Consider the following 19,919-nt stretch of genomic DNA (forward strand, 5'->3'; position numbering starts at 1 on the left):
AGGACTTTCCGCCCTGGTGACCTTCTGTGCCGGGCCCACCCATCGTCCTGGCTCTGCTTATGTCTAACTGCCTGTCACAGAAATAATACAAGCACAAAATTCTGCCTGCTACTCAAAATGCCAGTCCTATGCCAAAGCTGGAAGACTGGGGGGGGGGGGGGGGGGGGGGGGGACACCTCGACCGAGTTGGCAGCTTTCATCATATTTGATGGAGTTTATAATAAGCTTCCTCAGAGCCCAAGTGCAGACTGCCAGTGGCATGCGCCAGCTTATCTAGATGGTGGCACTTTGGCCCAGCCCCTTGTCTTGTCTGAGAACGTGTATGACTTACCGTGTCCTGTTTTAGAAAACAAAGCACCTAAGATATGTCTTTTCTCTCTCAATGATCTGGTTCCATTCTGTGTGTTTGTTTTCTCCAGAAAAAAACAAAACAAAACAAAAACCGCATTCCGTCCTCAACTTCAAAACAGAAAATCAGCCTGTAAAAGGCAGAAATCACCGACAGGTGGGGATTGCAAACACTGGGAAACGCCGGGGAGAAGGCGGCCTGGTGCCCGCCCGCAGCAGCGTGTTGGGCGATGCGGCCCCTGTGTCCTTCTGCCGCTCAGCACCCAGCCGCGCCCCTGCCCCTTTGCCTGCTCCTGGAGGCTCAGCACCCAGCCGCCCCTGCCCCTTTGCCTGCTCCTGGAGGCTCAGCACCCAGCCGCCCCTGCCCCTTTGCCTGCTCCTGGAGGCTCAGCACCAGCCGCCCCTGCCCCTTTGCCTGCCCCTGTCCTGCGCACCACGCGGGCGACCGGGCCTTTGAGGACTCATCCACCTTCTTTAGAGGAAATAACTCCAGCAACAGAGTAAGGCGCCCGACCTCCCAGATAAAGCTGTTTGCAGCAAAACTAAAGGACTTCTGGGCGGACAGACGATCGGTTCTGCAGGCTGTGAGTTTGTGGTTTAGTGGTTTCTTTCTGCAGTTTTAGTTTTCATTTCGTTTCGCAAGAAGGAAAGGGGAAGTGCCTCCTGCGCACCCCCGGGGCCATTCCGCAGTCATGGGTTCCGGGGGTGTGGGCCCTGACCTCAGGGGAAAACACAGACATGCGTGTTCCTGCCTCGGCTGCAACTTGGGTCTTTCCTCCTGGGGCAGTTTGCAGCACGCCGGGCCCTCGCCCGCCCTCCCGGAGCCCGGGCCTCTGGGGATCTGCAGCAGCGACCACTGACGTGTGAGTGTGCGCGCCTTGATTCGTCTCATATGAGTGAGCAGTGTGTGTGTGAGCGTGGGGGGTGTGTATTGTGAGTCGGAGGACGGGAGAGAAGGGCGAGACTGCTCCTTCCTGCGGCCTCGAGGTCAGCCTCACTCAGCCAGCGGCTCTGCGGCCGGGCTGGCCCCTCTGGTGCCGAGCCCCGACATGAAGTCCCCCCGGAAAGTGCTTCTGGTGGCTCCTCTGCTCCTCCTCCTGCCCTTTCACACCTCGGCCTCTGCAGCTCACGATGACCAGCCCGGCGCCAGGCCCTCCAAGGGGCACACCTGTGTGGGTATGTACCTCATTTGCATATTTGTATGTGGGCATGGCACTGTGGTCGAATAACGTGGCTTGCATAGATTATCACCTATTTAATGACATCCATCACCGTGAGATCCAAGTGAGACACCAAGAGCCTCCCCAACAGGCAAAAGCGTTGGGTCTGAGCGGGTCGCACTGCTCGCACCTGGGCCTGTAGAGGAGCCGTCCTGCGATTGCAGGTTGGTGAGGAAGCCCTCCATCCCCCGAGCTGGTGATCGGCATTGACCCTGGCTTGGCAACAGCAGAGCCGGAAGCTCTGAGCCCCTTGCAGAAGGACCGTAGGTAGCATTGCACTTAGAAAGAGGGTTGACCTTGAACTCAGACAGACACAGCTGAGTTTAACGCCGCCCACCCCTCCCTGTCTGTGAGGCCTCGTGCACGCTGCTTAACCCTCCGGTTCTCCGTGTTCTTATTGATGAGACGCAGCACCCGCCTCCCAGGGACGCTGCGAGCCTGGGGATCTCGCATGTAAAGTGAGAGTGTTTGCACACACTGAGGACTCTAGGATCCCCGTTTCCTCCTTTCTCCCAGGAAGCCCAGAGTTGCCGACCATGGGAGGGCCACCTGGAAACATCAACTCCGACTGAGATGCGGCTCCTTTGTCTTGTATGGGAGTATTGTATTTCCACGTTGTTGTTGCGTTGTTGTTTCTGGGGGTGGTTTTGGAGAAGCGCACGTAGGGTGAGACCGTCGATATTCGTATTATCCCTGGAGCTTCCGAACGGGGGCAGGTGTTTTAATGGGTCAGTCCTTAGAGCCAAGGAGACTCGGAACTCCTCGGAGCGAGTATTCAATGAGCGACTCAGAAAAAGAGCCCCACGTGCAAGCATGATGGCCACCTCTGACACATGGAGCATCCGGACACACGTTCCGACACTGACACATTATTTCTGGAGACAGAAAAAAAAATATCGAAATTAGTCCTGTTTCTTGAAAAACCACGACCTTGGGTGGTTAGATGTGAACACACCTCTAATTGTCTCCTTTTAAATTGAAACCTCAGACCCAGGTTCCCTGTGAGTCTACGCTCCACAGTCCTGGACGCAGAGGTGTGTCCCCCTGGGGCCATGTCTGGGAGGTCGTCCTCACCCCCTATTTGGTTCTGTCAATTATTTACCACCATTTCGTTTCCTCAGAACGAGACCCTACAGCCTGGCTAGTGGAAATGCACTGATGAAAGGCTCAAGTGAATTACGTTCTACCACTAGGATGGTTGCAAATTAAATGTTTAGATTTAGGCAAGTTGTCTGAGGTATTGGGCCTCCGCCACTTTCAAGCAGACACGAGCCAAGCATTCCCCTCCCTTTCCCATTCCCAGCGAGGCACTGAGAGTTCAAGGAGGTGTTGAGGGGGCCCAGGGTGGGGTTATCTGGTTGCCTATTGCTGCACCACAAATTAAAACAGGACCATGCTGCTGTATCATGATGTGGTGGGTCAAGGATTTCTCTGAGCCTGGCTGGTGATTCTTCTGCTTCGTGTAGGAGTGACCGAGGTCACTAAGAGGGGTTCACATGGAAGATGGGTGGGTTTGGGATGATCCAAGACAGCTTCACTCACATGTTGGGTGCATTGTGGGAGGGGGTGGCTAGAAGGTTGGCTCAGCTGGGGATGTCCATCAGAGCTTATGTATTTGGCCTCCCCGGCAGGGCAGTCTCAGGGAAGTTAGACTTCTTACGTGGCAGCTCAGGGACCCCAGAGAGAGAGTCCCAAGGACAGGAGCTAGGAGCTGCCAACCTGTCAAGGACTGGGTCTGGGAACTGCCCCAGCCCCACCCACTCCACCTTCTATCAATCAAAACAGCCAAAGGCTCACGGGGAGCAGACACAGACCCCTTCTTTTGATGGTGAGTGTCAAGGAATTTGTGGCCATCTCTGCTAGCCACACAAGTTCACTTTGTTCATAAAAATACTCCGTGGTTGCATGGCTGCGGTGGCTCCGTGGTTCAGCACCGACTATGAACCAGGAGGTCACAGTTTAATTCCCAGTCAGGGCACAGGCCTGGGTTGTGGGCTGGATCCCCAGTGGGGCGCAGTCAGGAGGCAGTCGATCAATGGTTCTCCCTCATCTTTGATGTTTCTATCTCTCCTGCCCCCTTCTCTGAAATCAATAAAAATATATTTAAAAATATATACTCCATGGCCCAAGAGCTCGGAGAGTCTGTTCCTGATTCGCTTAGATGATGATGTAACACCCATCTCCCCACCAGCTCCCAGCTTCTGGCTAACTGCAGGGATGATTATTCCCCTGTCGTCGTCACAACCAGAGAGGTGGGCACAAGAGGAGCCTGCAGTGTGATCAGCATTTACTGCGCTCTGACTGTGGCTGAGCCAGCTGCTGCAGGTGGTCCAAATCGGTGTCTTACTGTCTCAGAGTGGTTCCTCGGGGAACCAGACTCAGAAATTTGAGCCCATGGAGTTGACTGAGGAGTGCTGTTGGGGAAAACTGGAGGGACTGAAGGCAGCGGAGTGGGCAAGAGAAGGCGAGCTGCACTGCAGCCATACAAGATGCTCTGGTCATTATGGCTCAGGTGGTTGAGCATCGTCCCATACACTGAGAAGTCACTGGTTCAATTCCCAGTGAGGGCACATGTCTGGGTTGCACTCAATCCCCAGCGAGGGGTGTGCAGGAGGCAACCAACTGATGTTTGTCTCTCTCCCGCTCCCTTCCTCTCTTTCTAAAATCAATAAAAACATTTAAAAAATGGGGGGGCCTCAGCCAATCCCATGGAAAGCTCTGGAATTAAAATGGCTTTTTAGAGTTGTCCTGAAGTGGTTCCAGGCCTTGGAACCCCCACATTGAATCATCCCGAGGTGCGAACTGACCCTAGTGGGAGGGCTCCCTTTGCTGGAGGTGATGCCTGGAGAGAGCTCTTGTGTGAGCCCTCAGCACCCACACTCCCCCCACACTCCCTGCATGGATGCACCCACATTGTTTGTCTGCTCACTGTTGACGGACATTTCTGTTGTTCCCTCTCCCTGGCTATGATGAATGATTCTGCCATGAGCATTCCTGTGCAAGGTGAGTGTGGAGATATGTTTTTACTGCTGTGGGTCTGTATACCTAGGAATGGAATTTCTGGACCAAAATGTAACTCCACATCAACATTGTGAACAACTTCCAGACTGTTTTCTAGAGCAGTTAATAGCCATCTATCTTGGTATTATCCGTCTTTTTTATTATAGAATCCCAGGGGGATGGAGTGGTACTTTGTTTCGATTTGCATTTCTCAAAATGTTGGCTATTTGTACAGCTTCTCTGAAAAAAATGTTTATTCAAGTCTGTTGCCCATTTTGAGGTTTTGGGGGACTTTTTGTTTGTTTTTTGTCTTATTGTTGAACTAGAGGCCTGGTGCACCAAATTTATGCACAGGTATGGTCCCTAGACCTGGCCTGCGATCAGGACCATCTTCCCCAGCTGCCCATAGCCGGCCCCGCCCCCCACCCCCCCTCCCCACCCACCTCTGGTTCCCCATTCGCCAGCAGGTGATCGGTGCCTGACAGCCGGGGGAAGGGACCGAAAGGTTGACTGTTCCCACCCGCTCACTGGCCCCGCACCTGCCGTGGGTGGCCATCAGGCGATTGGAGCCTGCCAGCCCGGGAAAGGGACCAAGAGGTAGTCAGTGCACCTCATAGTGACTGGTCCAGCTGTCATTCTGGTTGTTCTGTGGTTAGGATCAATTTGCATATTACCTTTTTATTATATAGGATTGTGAAAGTTTCTTATGTAATTTTGAGGTATTCGTGGAAATGCAAAGGTTTTAAAATTTGAAGTCCAATATATCCATTTTTTTCTTTTGTCTTTTGTGTTTTGTGTGTCATATCTAAATCCAATATTTTAAAAAATCGTTGCCTCTGTTATCTTGCTGTTGTCTTATGCCATTCTCTTACCTTGTTTCCCAGACATTGGGGCACTGGCCAGTGTTGGTTAGTGAGGGTATAACCCCTAGGATCACAAGTAGCGAGAATAAACATGAGCTAGGCAGAAAAAACACGGAGCGGGAATTGTTGGGGACGGAGATACTCCAAAAGGAGCCACACAGATGTCACTAAAGGATTGAGCCGACCTCCCCATCATAAACAGCCCAGCTCCCGCCCCACAGGGAGCCTTTGCAGTGGGACCCGCACAGTACACCTGGAGGCCACGGTCTTGAACATAACCCAGTATCAGAACCAAGCCCCAGTGGGCTCTTTTTCAATTTACCATAGTGTGTTTGCACTGAACTAGACATCCCACTTGCTCACTAAGCCAACATGGCTCTACTGGGCCCCTCTCTGCCACTTATCAAATGTGATAGAATTAATAATGAACGATGTTTATTATTTTTTGCAAAACATCATTTTCTTTACATGGATGATTTAGAGGCAAAGTAATCCTTATGTTCCAAAGTCATTGACATTTAAATTAATTCATCAAGGATTTTTTTTTTTTTAGCACTATTTGGTGCTCAGGAAGTTTTATAAAAGGTCAAAGAAAAACACAGTTTTTTCTCCTCATTCATGTTTACTTAAATATACAACATGTCTTCAGATTCTGTTAAAACCCCCTCTTCCCACCCCCCTCCACACCCCACATAAGATGGTCAGAGAGGACTTCATAGTTTGAATGATTAAAAAAGGTGGTCCTATGGTTTCGAGCCAATGTGAATGGTAATATGACCATGTGACTGGCAAAAATAAGATTTAGAAACAGCCAGCAGAGGTTGAAAATTTATGCTCACAACTTATATATACAGAAAGTTCACTTTCTCTCCTCCTCTGTAGCTGAACACTTGTTCGTAAGCCACCCCTACCACTGAAAGAGAAAACATTTCGTCATCTCGCCACTTAATGTGAAGAGCCTACTTGGCCATTTATATGCCATTTATAGAGGTTTATATGAAGGACATTTTTCATAACTTAATGAACTAATTCTGCAGATCCAGCATTCGACAGAAATACACATGAAGTATGCATGAAGATAAAAGGTTTTACTTAAAATACTATACAGGCAAAAGTGCATTGAAAAGAGCAACGGTTCAGCTTGCCCATTTTTTCTGAGTCTGTTAGGTTTTAACAAGGTCTCTCCAAGTGAATAGACATAATTAAAAGACAAGTCTTAGCAAAACATTTCTTATATTTCCCAGAAACCGAGAGAGTGACTAGGTAACAAATGTTCTTGCGAGTCAGGTGGTTTCTCGTTCTTGGCTTTCAACACACTGAAGGGGGACTTAATAGAGTTGTCAAGTGACAGATCATTTGGAATAATTTTCTATGATAGATCACTCTACACATTTTAGCATTTAACTGAGAAGGAGTTAATGCATTGAGTGACATTACTATATCAAAGTCCTTTCATTACCATTTACTTTGCTAAGTGAATGTGTTTTCTTGACACTTACTTTTTAAATGGAAAAGAGGAACAGACGTGATCCTGAACTTTGTCATTTTATGAGTAAATCATATTTTTATGACTTATTTAGGAGTATCTCCTCTTATTAAGAGATGCAATTTCAATGAAAATTTACCTTTATGTCTGCCTGATGTGGTTCAGTGCTTGACCTATGAACCAAGAGGTCACAGTTTGATTCCCAGTTGGGGCACATGCCCGGGGTTACTGGCTTGATCCCTAATAGGAGGTATGCAGGAGGCAGCCTATCCATGATTCCCTCTCATCATTGGTGTTTCTGTTTTTCTCTCCCTCTACTTTCCTCTCTGAAATCAATAAAAGATATATATATATATTTTTTAAAATTTACCTTTACTATTTAGGAATTGTTTATCAAGTTGGCAATATATATTGTTTAGATAAGCGAATTTTATTAATAAAGGAAACTATATCCAGAAGAATTTTTAATACTTAGATGTTATATTAACAGGAAGTTAATCTTAAACTTTATACCTGTTTTTGATGTTAAGAAGTATACTAGTGTGCCCAATAAAATACTTTCAACCATTAAAGTATATTACATTGGGATAAAATTGATAATTGAAGAAAAATGCAAAGAAGTAGACTTTTCATTGAAATATGAATTCAAAGAGAGGAATTATCAACATAAATTTCTCAATGTGAAAGAACAGTTTAATAATATATTTTAAGTGGATATGAATACGTATAAATCATACTTAGATTTCTTTGGATATATGTAGAAGATTAATGTATTATTCCTATTGTAATATCTACAATCTGCCTGAAATTATACCCTTTGCAGCTATTTAAATTGATATATATATATATTAATAATATTTAAACATACATTAATATGTGGAAGGGGCACATCATTTTTCAAGGGGGCACAGAGCAAAATCTCTGAAAACCATTGATCTATACTCTGGACTCTACAGCAGGAAGCCTTGGCCAGCCCTTCTCTCTCTCACCTACAAATCCCTTCCTGAAGGCCTTTCCTGCCTTTTTCTGTCAAGTGAGGTCCTCCCATTCCTTACCGCTCAGCTCCGCCAGGAGACCATCACTGTTTCCCAGGGCAAAGTTAAGGTCCTTCCTCCTCTGTGGTCCCAAAGCTCTCATAGGTCCCTGTACCCCAGCACTTATAGGTTGCAATGACCAGATGGCTCTCCTAGTCACCAGTCTTTCCTCCTGGTCTGTGACTTCTCTTATTCGCCTTTGTCTCCTCAAGCTTCTGGGCACATAGTAGGTGCTCATAAGTAGGTGTTGAATGTGTAACAGGATGGAATGGCTCCTGGTGTCCTCACCCTTGTTTCTTTATTATTAATGTTTAATGTATTTCTAAACCAGCCAAGCCAACCATCCTGTACCTCTCAGCACAGCCTGTGCAGGGTCTCTCCCTGCCCTGGCTTGGGCCCTACTCTCCTTGGCATGCCCTCAGCCCTGTTCTCACCAGCAACCATCTGATATGGTGCCACCATCATTGCCAGTATTCTTGGGAAAGTTAGCAGTTTGGAACCCAGTGAGCATTTTCTCATAAAAACGATATTTCAGGGGGTGGTTGCAAAAGGCCACAGAGCCTAATCTTCCCAAATGTAGTGAAAACACTAAATACCTGCAATTCAAAAAAAATAAAATAAAAGCAACCATAGGAAAGCTAAAACATTGTTGATATTACAGTGTTTTTTAAAGATAAGTTCATGAGCTTCTATTTTAAAGAGTTTATGGAGAATATACCTTTGCCCCATGATGGACTCAGCAGGTGAGATAGAAACTAGCAATTGTTAGGCACCTACTCTGCGCCCAGAAGGAAGGACGGAGGTGCAGTGTTCACACTGGGCTGTGTGCTGCCGTCTCTGGTGCAGTAACCAACATCTCAGGGGGGCGAGGCAGGCAGTTGGGTCATTCTCGGTGATGATTTTCATACCTTGCGTTCTTATTTCCTTTTTTCTTCTCACCAACATGAGAAAGGCCTGGGATGACGGTTGTTGATTAAAATTACTAAATATAAAATCATATCCCCTGTTCCCATCCAACCAAGGAAATCTGAGGCGAACAGAATTCAGGTGCTTGTGAAGGAATTGGGGAGGGGACACCCTTGACAAACTCATGTTGGCCCAACAGGGATGCAGGAACCCAAATCCGGGCATGGTGTGGCTCCACTACACCTCCCAGGGCCCAAAGCAGAAGCAAAGAAGTCATTCTGATTCTCACTTGTCTTCACACGTCTTCCCATCAACTCATGGATAAATCCTATCAGGCCAACCTCCACAGTCCATCCCAAGTCTGTCCATTTTCCTCTGTCCCTACCACCACACAGTGCTCTAGCCAACCCACCATCTTTCTCCAGGACCAAAATAGTCTCCTAATTCATCTCTCTGCTCCCACCTCTGCCCCACCCTCACCCCTAAACTCTTTCCTCCATGATAGCCAGCATGAGATTCCAAAGGCACAGATCGGATCAGAGCAGCTCCTCCACCAAACCATCCTTGACTTCCCATTGTTCTCAGGATAAATCCCTACCTCTTTTGCCGTCTCTGACGCCCACATCCTGACCTCCATCTGGCCCTGCACCTCATCTCCCACCAGTGGGTTCTGGCACCAGGTTCATTACTTTGAAGTGGGTACCAACGCTCCCTGCCTACAAAGACAGCCCAGTTCCCACTCTGCTTTCTCCTTTCCATTACATTAGCCACTTTTTTATGTATTCTTCCAAGAAGCGTTCTCTATCGGCTCTACGTAAGAAGGGTTCTACCACCTCTTCATCACTCCCCTCTGTTACTCCACCTTGCTCCTTCTCCTCAGAGAACCTAAAATTATCTATAATTGTGTTTGCTTACGTATGATCCCTTTTCCCTCAACATAACCTGAAAGAGGGCAGAAACCATACCAGTGTGTGTTCAGCCTGAGCTCAGAGCCCAGCACAGCGCCAGCACCTGGAAGGGACTCACTCAGTACCCACTGGGTTCCAGCCCCCGCTCCCACGCACCTAACCTCGTGGAGCAGTGGTGCCTCCATCTTGGCAGAGCTTGAATGAGATGCTAATGTATGCAGCCACTTTGGAAGCTGTGAAGTCCGCTCTAACCATGTAATGAATCACTCATGCTCCTCCTCGGGGGAACGAGGACGTGCAGTCACAGGGAGCCAGGCTCTCTCAACTGCCAGGTGCTTTCAAGGCTTTTCCGTGAAGTGTGGCCTTCAGACAAACGGGGACTCTAGCAGGCCGCTCTCTGCAGTCGGCTGCCTCTCCAGCCAGCGCAGATATGAGAATAATTAGCGTTCCAAGAGTTCCCTTTCACGTCTAAAGGATGATGCGGTGCAGTCTGCTGCAGTCTCCCTGCACTGCGCCCGGAAGCAGATCTCTGTGGCAGGTGTTTCTATTCAGGCCCCTTCGCTGCTGCTCCTACAATACCCGGCATGTCGGTTTCCATCAGACTCATTATTTTCAGGTGCCAGGTGAGAAGGGCCTTCCCATCCTGCGATTGCAGCCGGTGACCACGGAGCCAATGCATCGCGCTCACCCGCTGTCATCGCTCCCTTAATGAACAGCCGCTCGGACAAATTTGAGTTAGCAGAGCCAGACCTTTTATTAGCAGCCGGAGAATAGTCTGTAATGGAGCAATCACTCTGGCCATGCCTCTCTCCAAAGGAAAACATTCTTTAACTTGTCAGGACAGTGCAACCTCTTATTAGAGGCAATAGCAAAGCCAATTTCTCCATTCTTGCTGCTAAGGGATTCGGGACATGCCTCACTGTAGACCCTAAATGAACAATCCGCCGGAAGGGGAGCTGAGCCCACGGGAAACGGGCGGAACCGTGCAGGGAGCAGAACTCATATCAAAGCCGGGCCCGACCTGGGCGCTCACATATTTCAAGCCCCATTGCCTGCCTTCCTCCCGGGCGCCCGTGATCATCCGCTCTTCGCTAGGCAGAGGACGATGGTGCCAGGATCCACCGATCTTCAGAGACACCGACTTTTCTTCTCTGGGCTCCTTTTTGTTGATCTCATGATTTCCAACTTTAGCCTGTAGCGACAAGGAGTCAGGGGAGTCCTGGGAACCCTTGGTGGGCCCTGGTGGCATGGCTCAGTGGTTGAGTGTGGTCCCATGCTCCAAGAAGTCATGGTTGGATTCCCGGTCATGGCGCATGCCCGGTTGCAGGCTCAATCCCCAGTAGGCGGCGTGCAGGAGGCAGCCAATTAATGTTTCTCTCTCTTCCTCTCCCTTCCACTCTCTCTAAAAACTATATATATATAAATGAGCCCTTGGTGTGATCCGTCTGGGTATAAGAAAAGCCTAAATCTTTAAGTACAAAGTACAGTTGGTCCTGAGCAGTCCATGCCCATTAGGGGAAGGGAATGGTGTGCAAGGTTAGTGATCACTGGGACTCCCGATTATGGAGCCTCCTGGAGGAAAATGCCAAGAGGAGTCCCCTGATGCTCCCATTCATCCAATACTCCTGCTACGCTGAACTCACCAAGTCCACCCATTGTAAGGCACAGTGACTGTGACTTTAGGTACCAAAGAGAGAGAACACTCCCACTAATTGTGGAAAATACGGAGAAAGAGGCCATGCTCTTGCAGGCCACCTGCCTTGTTTCTCTCCTGGGATGCCTTCCCCCCACTCGCTGTGCCTTAGATTTCCTGAAAGTCCCATCTCTGGTGCCCAGCTCGCAGCTCCGTGATGAGACGCCGTATGAGGCAGTGGCTGTGCAAGATCTCCACCCGCCCCCACCGCGTTCTTCTTCGGTCCTGAGCCGCACGCCAGGATGTTTGCTGTAGAATCTGCTGTTTGACTCAGGCAGGGCACTGGCTGTTTCACCCAGATGAGCAGGGGAGCCACATCCTGTAATGAGACCAGAACAAAGATAAACAACGCGCCGGAGAGATGCCTGAGCCAGAGTAACAGCAGGTGCGCCCGTGAGATGACTGAGCCAGGCACAACGGCAGGTGCACCGTGAGCCCCCCCCGCCCCGTGGCGACCCCCAGCAACCGCAAGGGCAATGTCGCTCAGGTGGCCGCATCTCCCGTTAGCCACATCAAGTCAGCAAACATCTCTAGTCCGCCGGCTGCAAAGCAGGCCCTCCGTCGGGCACTCGGAGCGGGAGGAAGACCGCAGCCCCCGTCACGGAGGGTACGGCCTAACTCAGCTCTTACACGTGAATTCCAGGGCAGTAACGCGTTCACAGTCGCTCCATTTGTAAGTGACAGAGCCAGGATTGGAACCCAAGTTCGTTTTTCTTATTTCAAAGCCTCCCCTTTTTCAGCTGTACCCCACTGCCAACTCTTATCACATTGCAACATAATTATTTGTAATTGGTTTTCAACTGCTGTTAAAATTCATTTAGCTCCACCTAACTTAACCAGCAGGGCAGAGACAGGTCAGGCTGTAAAAGTGTATTATACGTGGTAAAAATATGAACATCAATTAAACATATATTATGCATTTAAAATAAAAGTGAAATTGGTTTATCTCTGGGTGATTTGAGTGACGGTCATCTTTTTTATGCTGTTTTATATATTTTTTAAATTTTCTAAAATGAGATTGCATGGCATCTATCTTTTTTAAAATGTATTTTTAAAGTAAAAGAAAATATATAGGAAAGTGCTTCTTGACCATAAAGGGCTAATACCTATCAGCTACTAAGTTCATTGCAAGTTGATAAAGCCCTCAGTGCATGGACTAGGTTAAAGCACATCTACTCGACCTTGATAGTTGGTGTGGAGAAAGGCCCCTGCAAGGAGTTGCTCTCTGGGGAGTGAGGCTGTGGCTCTCAAGATCACACTAGCTTGGACCTGCTACGCCCAGCTCTGCCCAGCTTCACCTGAGGGCACAGAGCAGTGGATGCCAGCGCCGCGTCCGGTGCTGCGGTGTCTCTGCTGGCAAGCCCTCATCTTACAGGTCTCACTTCTTTCTGTGGAGCATTGCCCAATAGTGCTCTTCACGCCTGTTTCCCGACACCTTCCTGCAAGGAGTCCTGTGGAAACTGGGCTCTACTGACGCCTTGCAGGTGAATGTGGGCCCAGCTCCTGGAGCAGAGGGTAGCAGTGAGCTTGCTGCTGAGCCAGATCTGGAACTCCATCTCAGGTGGAAGGAAGCTTTCTTTTGTCTCCTTGGAAACAGCTCTGCTAATAAGGGCCGTCCCTCCCGTCTCAGGACGGACCTACTGACCTTGCACAGACCTACTGACCTTGGACCCTCCTACCTCTTCCTTAGGCCCCTCCCCAGCAGTTCAGGAGAGCAAGGAACCTTCTAGGAGTTTCAGGCTCACAATTCTGGGACTTTACATTTATCATACATCAAGGTAGCCAAAGGCATATATTTCTGTCTTTTTTTTTTTAATCTTTGCTGTTGAAAGTATTACATATGTCCCCTTTTAGCTCCCATTGACCTCTGCCAGCCCACCCCTGCCCCCCACCCCAGGCCTTCACCACACTATTGTCTATGTCCATGGGTTATGCATATATGCACACAAGTTCTTTGGTTGATCTCTTCCTACCCTCCCTCGCCTTCCCTCTGAGATCCATCTGTCTGTTCCATGTTTCTATGTCTCTGGATATGTTTTGTTCACCAGTGTATTTTGTTCATTAGATTCCACATATGAGTGAGATCATGTGATACTTGTCTTTCTCTCACTGGCTTATTTCACTTACCATGATACTCTCAGATTTCTATAGTATCTTAATCCAAGGTTCCTTCTGGACACATTATATGAGCACATGCCTTCAAGCCATGTGCTTGTAGATGTGAGGTGAAATAATATTTTACAATAATGTTATGATTTTAAAGGCACATTCTGTTGCACTGTTATCTGCCGGGGCTGACCAGCAGACCCTGAGCAACGGATGAATGATTACTCTGACACTTTTGCTGTGAAAGAGAGGGCTAAGGGACTGCCTGGCCAAAGGAATCAGACAGCCTCGATCATAAAGATTCCAGTAAACGCCCCAGGGTCTGCACGTGCACAGACTTGTTTGGAAAGATCAAGGAACAGTTAGGGGCAGCTGCCTTCGGCCAAACTCCCCTAAGTCAGAATTCCGATAACCAGGGCAGGCCGCCTTCAGCCCAACCCTTTTTTTTCGGAATTTTCCTTCTTACAAACTTTCCAACCAAGTCTCCTGTGCTCCCCCACAGTAATCTCATTTAATCTTCACGGCAGCCCCATTGGGAAACGTGTTATGACCTACTTTGCAGTGAGGAAACCAAAGCTTAGGCTGGATGGTAAGCCAAGATTTAGGTGCAAGACTCAACCCTGGCACGATCTCCTTTCAATGACACCTTCCTCCCATGTGACCAAAAGAAACAGGAAAAAAAAACAAGATTCATTGGCTCCCCCAAGGTCACGTGGCTTACAAACGGCAAAGCTGGCTGACAACCAGTCTGTCTAACCCCAAACCCACCATCTTCTTACCACACATCACGTTTCACTACAAGTCACAGTGAATTCTGCCCCTGGTAGGTTGTCGAAGGTGAATGGCAAACAGGAGTTCTCTGCTCTGGAAAGAGCTGGTGTTCTTGAGGACATACACATTCCCCCTTCCTTCCATGGACTCCCTGGCACAGGCTCTGTGCGGCCCTGCTGACATGGTATTCTCTCCTACAGGCTGTGTGCTGGTGGTGTCTGTGATCAAACAACTGGCTCAAGTCCACAACTCCACAGTCCAGGCCTCCATGGAGAGACTGTGCAGCTACCTGCCGGGTAAATATGGAAAGGGGCCTGCGGCTGAGGGCCCCCTCTTTTTTCTCACTCGTGGGTCATCATGGTTCATCATGGGTCGTCATGGGCCATCTTTAATGAATTTATACCCTACACATGCCTGCAGAGGAGAAGCTGATTGTGTTACTTCTGTCTATTGATATTCTTATGGGGCTCATGGAAATGAAAACAAACACAAGAAAATTACTCCAGGAAGTTTTATCCTCTGACATTCTTTTCTCATCGTGACAGAATAATGGTGGTCAATCATGGTCAAAATAATGAACAGTTCTCAATAATGTTTGTTCATTTGACCACATACACATACCCGGATGCATGCGCAGACCCAACATGAAGCATTAGGCTGAGAAGACAACTGATATCAAAGCCACAAAGGGGAAAGTATCCTGGGAACATTCCATCCATTTGAACTGGATCCCAATAAAATCCCTTACGCATCCTGCAAAAGAAGGAGCTGATTGGTGGTTTAATCAAGTCACATATTTGTTTTTCAATCTCAGCAGAAAGAAAATATTCTTTTATCTCTTAAAGATACTGTTAGGTGAACAGTCACAATGTATAAACTTCCTTGACAGTCAAGTTTTCATTCATTTAATGTTAAGGAACTAATTCATCATGGATGCCTACATTATTTTTCCTAAGTAAAAGTAGTTGGACTGAAGGTGATTATATCCTTGATTTATGCAGCATGCGGTGCCAATTGCACCAAAGTGTTTCCAGAGACTTTCTTGCATGCAGTCACAATATGCATTCACAAGCTCAACTTTTAGTTTTTAAAATTCAAAACTAAAGACTGGGAGAGGATACTATACAAACACAAGTGTTTGCCATGTCCCAGATTGGCCATGGCTAAGACGTTGACATACATCAGGTCTTTCTTCTGTTGAATTGGGATAACCTTGAAACACCCTTTGGTCTCCCCAGCCACCAGTTCTATCTGCCTACCTCTCTGGAGGGAGCCATACACATGAACTTAACGGGTCTTGTTCTCGTCAAGCCGTATGCTTTCACATTCTTTTGTATGATTCTATACCCAATGAATAGTATTGTTCTATGGGTGATTTTTTTAACTTTTTCTTGGTAAACCAAATGTAGAAAATTACACAAAATAAATGTATACTTGCACACATAGCTGAGGTCAAGAAGGAGCAGATAGATAGCCACTCTGGAATCCCCATCCACATACCCCATGCCATCATAAATCCCTCCTTCTCCCTAAAAGAATTTTACTGTAATCATTTCCTTGCATTGCTTTATAGTGTTATCACCCAAGTGGGCATTCCCTGATACCGTCGTCTTGACCAGTTTTAAAATTTTTGTTGTGTCTTTCAAGTCTATTTTAATCTACTAGCTTCCTTCTCATCCCTCCCTTTTCCTTATAATTTAGCTGTGGAATATGCCTTGAAGAGTTTCCCATAGTCTGGATGTTGCTGATTGCACCCCTGCAGTATAATTGAGTGCGTCCCTCTGTGCTCTGTATTTCCTGAAAATTGGCAGCTGTGTCCAGACACTTGATCAGACTCCAGTGTGATTTCTTGGGCGAGACTATAAGTGTGTGTTCTTTCATCGGGAGGCCAGCAGACGTGGTTTTCTCTTTTCGCTTTTTGGGATGTTAGCAGCTGTTGACGCTCAATGACCAGACCTTTTAGTTCATAGGGGGTTGCAAAATGGTGCTATTTTAATCTCTCATTTATACATGTCATTTAGTAACTGAAGTTTATTAGAGACAGTTTCCCTCCTCTTCAGAAATATTTTAAAGGCATGTTGCCCAGAGTCCCTAATGATACCATTCATGCCAGGGAAGGAGGATAAATACTTAACTCTTTTGCTTTATTTGCCAGTTTTCAAACAATTCGCTGCCTTTCTAGTATCATCCCAAAGCGGTCAATTGGCTTTCTTTAAAATGTCATTATAAACTCATGAATTTATGCATATCTGATGAGTTTGAGTCTCTTTCACTTATTATCCTTTTGGGGCCCAAATTGTCCCAACTTTGACCAATGGGACCCTCTTTAGTTGGCTCCTGAGGCCTGTGACGTGGGCCTAGGTCACCTCACTAGCTGGTATGACAGGTGTCCTGGCCCTGCCCTGTACATTGCCAGCCACAGGCTTGACATCAGTCATTTCCCTTAGAAGCCCTGGTTTCTTTAGGTGGAAAATAATATTTTAAGACCACAATCTGGGGCCTAGAAATGCTCATTGCTATTGAGTTAATCATTCTTCTCTTCGGTAGACACTGATAGAAATATACATAGATAAAATATGTACTTTAAAATAATTTACATATTTCTGTTGCCTTCATACTGACACTTGGAATTCAAATTCAGGACTACAGAAAATTTTTCTCAATCTGTGCTCTACATAGCTGTAACCTGCTTCTTCCCGCACTCTGAGTCCTAATTCTCAAGGTCAAAGGGATTGGTAGAATTAAAATAGTCCATAATTATTCACTTACCTATCCCTCACTGCACACAGAACAGCCTCAGAATATCAATCCTCATACGACTACCACTAATATGTTTTATAATCATTGAGAGCAGTTAAAATTGTTTTCTGCCCATGCTTTTCCCATTTCTTATTTAATCATCACACTGTGTTATCTGAGCACATAGCCATTCCATCCAATACCCATTCCCTTTCACCCTCATTTCTTATTGGTGTCATCAGCCGCTCTGTGATGGATGGTCACCATCAGCCCTTCTGAGGATGTCTGTCTAGTTGAGTTGTGGCCTCGAGCTCATGCCTCAGGAAGGGCTCATGGGAAATATTCCTTGAATCTCTTGCATGTTTGATAGCAAGCTGTCTGTGCCCTTTATCTTCTGGAAATAAAAATCGTTGGCACACAATTTTTTTTCCCATTAGTATCTTAAATATGTTATTAAAAGGCATAATGATAATCCAATTTTCTCTTTCTTATACGTCTATTTTTGCCTAGAAGTTCAAAGGATTATTTTTCTTTCTTCTATACAATCCAGCCTCTGACCAGAATATGCCGTGGTGTTAGCTGCTGTGCATTGATGTTTGAGGCATGCAGGTGCCCTCGCAGCCGGGGGTTTCAGATACATTTCTTACAACCTCAGGAAAGTTGTATTTGTTCAGTTGCCTTATTTGGTTTTGTTTTTTTTCTTCAGGGATTCCTATTATTCCTATTTTGAATCTTCTTTGCCTACCTTTGATATTCTGCCTATCTCTTGAGTACTTTTTATCTCTTCATTTGTTTTATATCACATTTTTCCTCCCTTTCACCTTTCCATTTCTCCTAAGACATCAGCATTGCCTTCCCTTCTTCTGATCATTCTAGTTCAGACTTCATTTTTTTTATAATCTTGTACTCCTCCCTGAATTCTTTTTTCCATGTCTGAGTTTTTCTAATTCTCATTTCTGTTGTTCTTTCATGTCTATATCATTTTATTAATGCTTCTTAGCTCATTTTGGAATATTATGTTTTAATCCCTTTTCGGAATGACTTTCTGGCATGCTTTTGCTATCTGTGGGGATTTGGTTCTGTTCCTTATTCTTTTTTTTCTTATAATAACTTTGTATGGGTGTTGACCTAGATACATTTCTGTTGCTCATTTTTATATGAAATTAGTTTTCCAAAACTCTTAGAAAAAGAAATGGTTTGGGGTAGCTTTTCTAAATGCACAGAACTCTTGCTTCCGCTGTTTCTGTGTGTGTGTGCATGCTTGTGCGCGCGCGCGCGCGCGTGTGTGTGTGTGTGTGTGTGTGTGTGTGTGTGTAGCGGGGGGGGGGGGGGTGAGAGGGGAGACACCTTGCTTTCTGAGATTTCCTGACTCTGTTCCCCTGCCTACTTTTTTCTGGTTTTCTCTTTACATGGCTTCTGTCCTGCTCAGTGCTGGCTCCAGGCCCAGCAGCTCCTCCTCACTGTGCTTCTGTCCTAGGGGGCTCCGCTGGGTCAGGTTCTTGACTATAGGTGCCTGACCCCTCCCGCTCTTCAGTGCTTCCTGCCTGGAGCCTCTGCGTGCACCTGGGCTGCAGCAGGCACAGCCCTCCCAGGCCCACCACGCTTCCCAGCCCACACCTCTGGGTTAGTCAGGGATTCTCCTGTTCTTGGGTTTATCTGGCATCCCATTGCTTCCCTCTACTTTCTCCCACATAGACGTTGCTAACCCACAAGGCATGTGGCTCTGTATGGTTTTACCTTGTCTAATTGTATGGCAGGGTACTTGGGGATACCTAGTTTTGTTGTAACTATTGTCTATGGTTTTTGGTTTTCCTATCCAGTTTCTCTCTCTCTCTCTCTCTCTCTCTCTCTCTCTCTCTCTCTCTCTCTCTCTCTCTCTCTCATTGTACCGCAACAGCCTCTGAAATTTCCTATTATGAGTCAGAAGGAGCCAAGATGGTGCCCTGAATATCACCAATCTTAGTTTGAGTTGTTTTATGTCAGAGAGAGAGAGAAATTGTTCGAGATTCAAAGAAATTCCAAATCTGCTGCCCCAACCATCATCTTTCCAGAATCCTCCCTCGCGGGGGCTTTAAGTTTACATCAGTGCCCACTGTGCGCTCTGCTCTGCAGCTTCTCTTTTCCACAGGATGTTTGAGAGCTGCACACACTAGGACGCACAGCGCTAGGCCACGCCTCCTAATCTCCCTATAGTTCTTCTCCATATCAATGGCCTCGATCTTATTTATCCACCCTCCTATTATCAGACATTCACAACCTCTCAGAAACCTTCCTTTATATTCCCACACCTGTGAATGAAAGAACACACACACTCACACTAACATGCACGCACACTTACACTCACACACACACTCACACACATACACACACAGGCACACTCACACACATACACGTACACACTCATACACACGCACATACACACATGCGCACTCACACACATGCACACTTACACACACACATATACACACTCATACACACGCACACTCTCATACACACACATACACGTGTACACACATACACGTGCACACACATACACACGCGCGCACACATTTCTAGTTTCACCAGAAAGAAAGCGAATTTTCTCTGCCTCCCAGGCAGTCCTGCAAGTTTATCAAAGAACAGCCTCATGTCGGCTTTAAATCAGTCTGCTCTTGGCCAAGCTCTCTCTCCATTAGCAACACCTGAAATGTGCTTTCGGTGTGCTTTCCCTGGGATTCTGACTGTCACATAAAGCTCCCAACTCTCAGCATGGCGCACACTGAGACTGCACCCCGCCCCTACAGACAGGGAGACTGCACCCCCCCCTGCAGACAGGGAGACTGCACCCCCCCCCTGCAGACAGGGA

The 19,919-nt window shown here is 47.1% G+C and overlaps 1 protein-coding gene across 2 annotated transcripts in view; it reads left to right on the forward strand.

Moving 5' to 3' along the window:
• Positions 1–1,129: 1,129 nt before the first annotated feature.
• The window catches only part of AOAH (acyloxyacyl hydrolase), a 106,929-nt gene continuing 88,139 nt past the window's right edge, over positions 1,130–19,919 (forward strand). For both annotated transcript variants that reach the window (XM_036327314.1, XM_036327313.1), the window contains exons 1-2: positions 1,130–1,524; positions 14,536–14,631. In XM_036327314.1, the coding sequence (XP_036183207.1) occupies positions 1,398–1,524; positions 14,536–14,631 (223 nt within the window). In that variant the 5' untranslated portion in view covers positions 1,130–1,397. The remainder of the gene's footprint in view (positions 1,525–14,535; positions 14,632–19,919) is intronic.

The sequence above is a fragment of the Myotis myotis genome, unplaced genomic scaffold, assembly GCF_014108235.1.
Source record: "Myotis myotis isolate mMyoMyo1 unplaced genomic scaffold, mMyoMyo1.p scaffold_m19_p_11, whole genome shotgun sequence".
Classification (NCBI taxonomy): Eukaryota; Metazoa; Chordata; class Mammalia; order Chiroptera; family Vespertilionidae; genus Myotis; species Myotis myotis.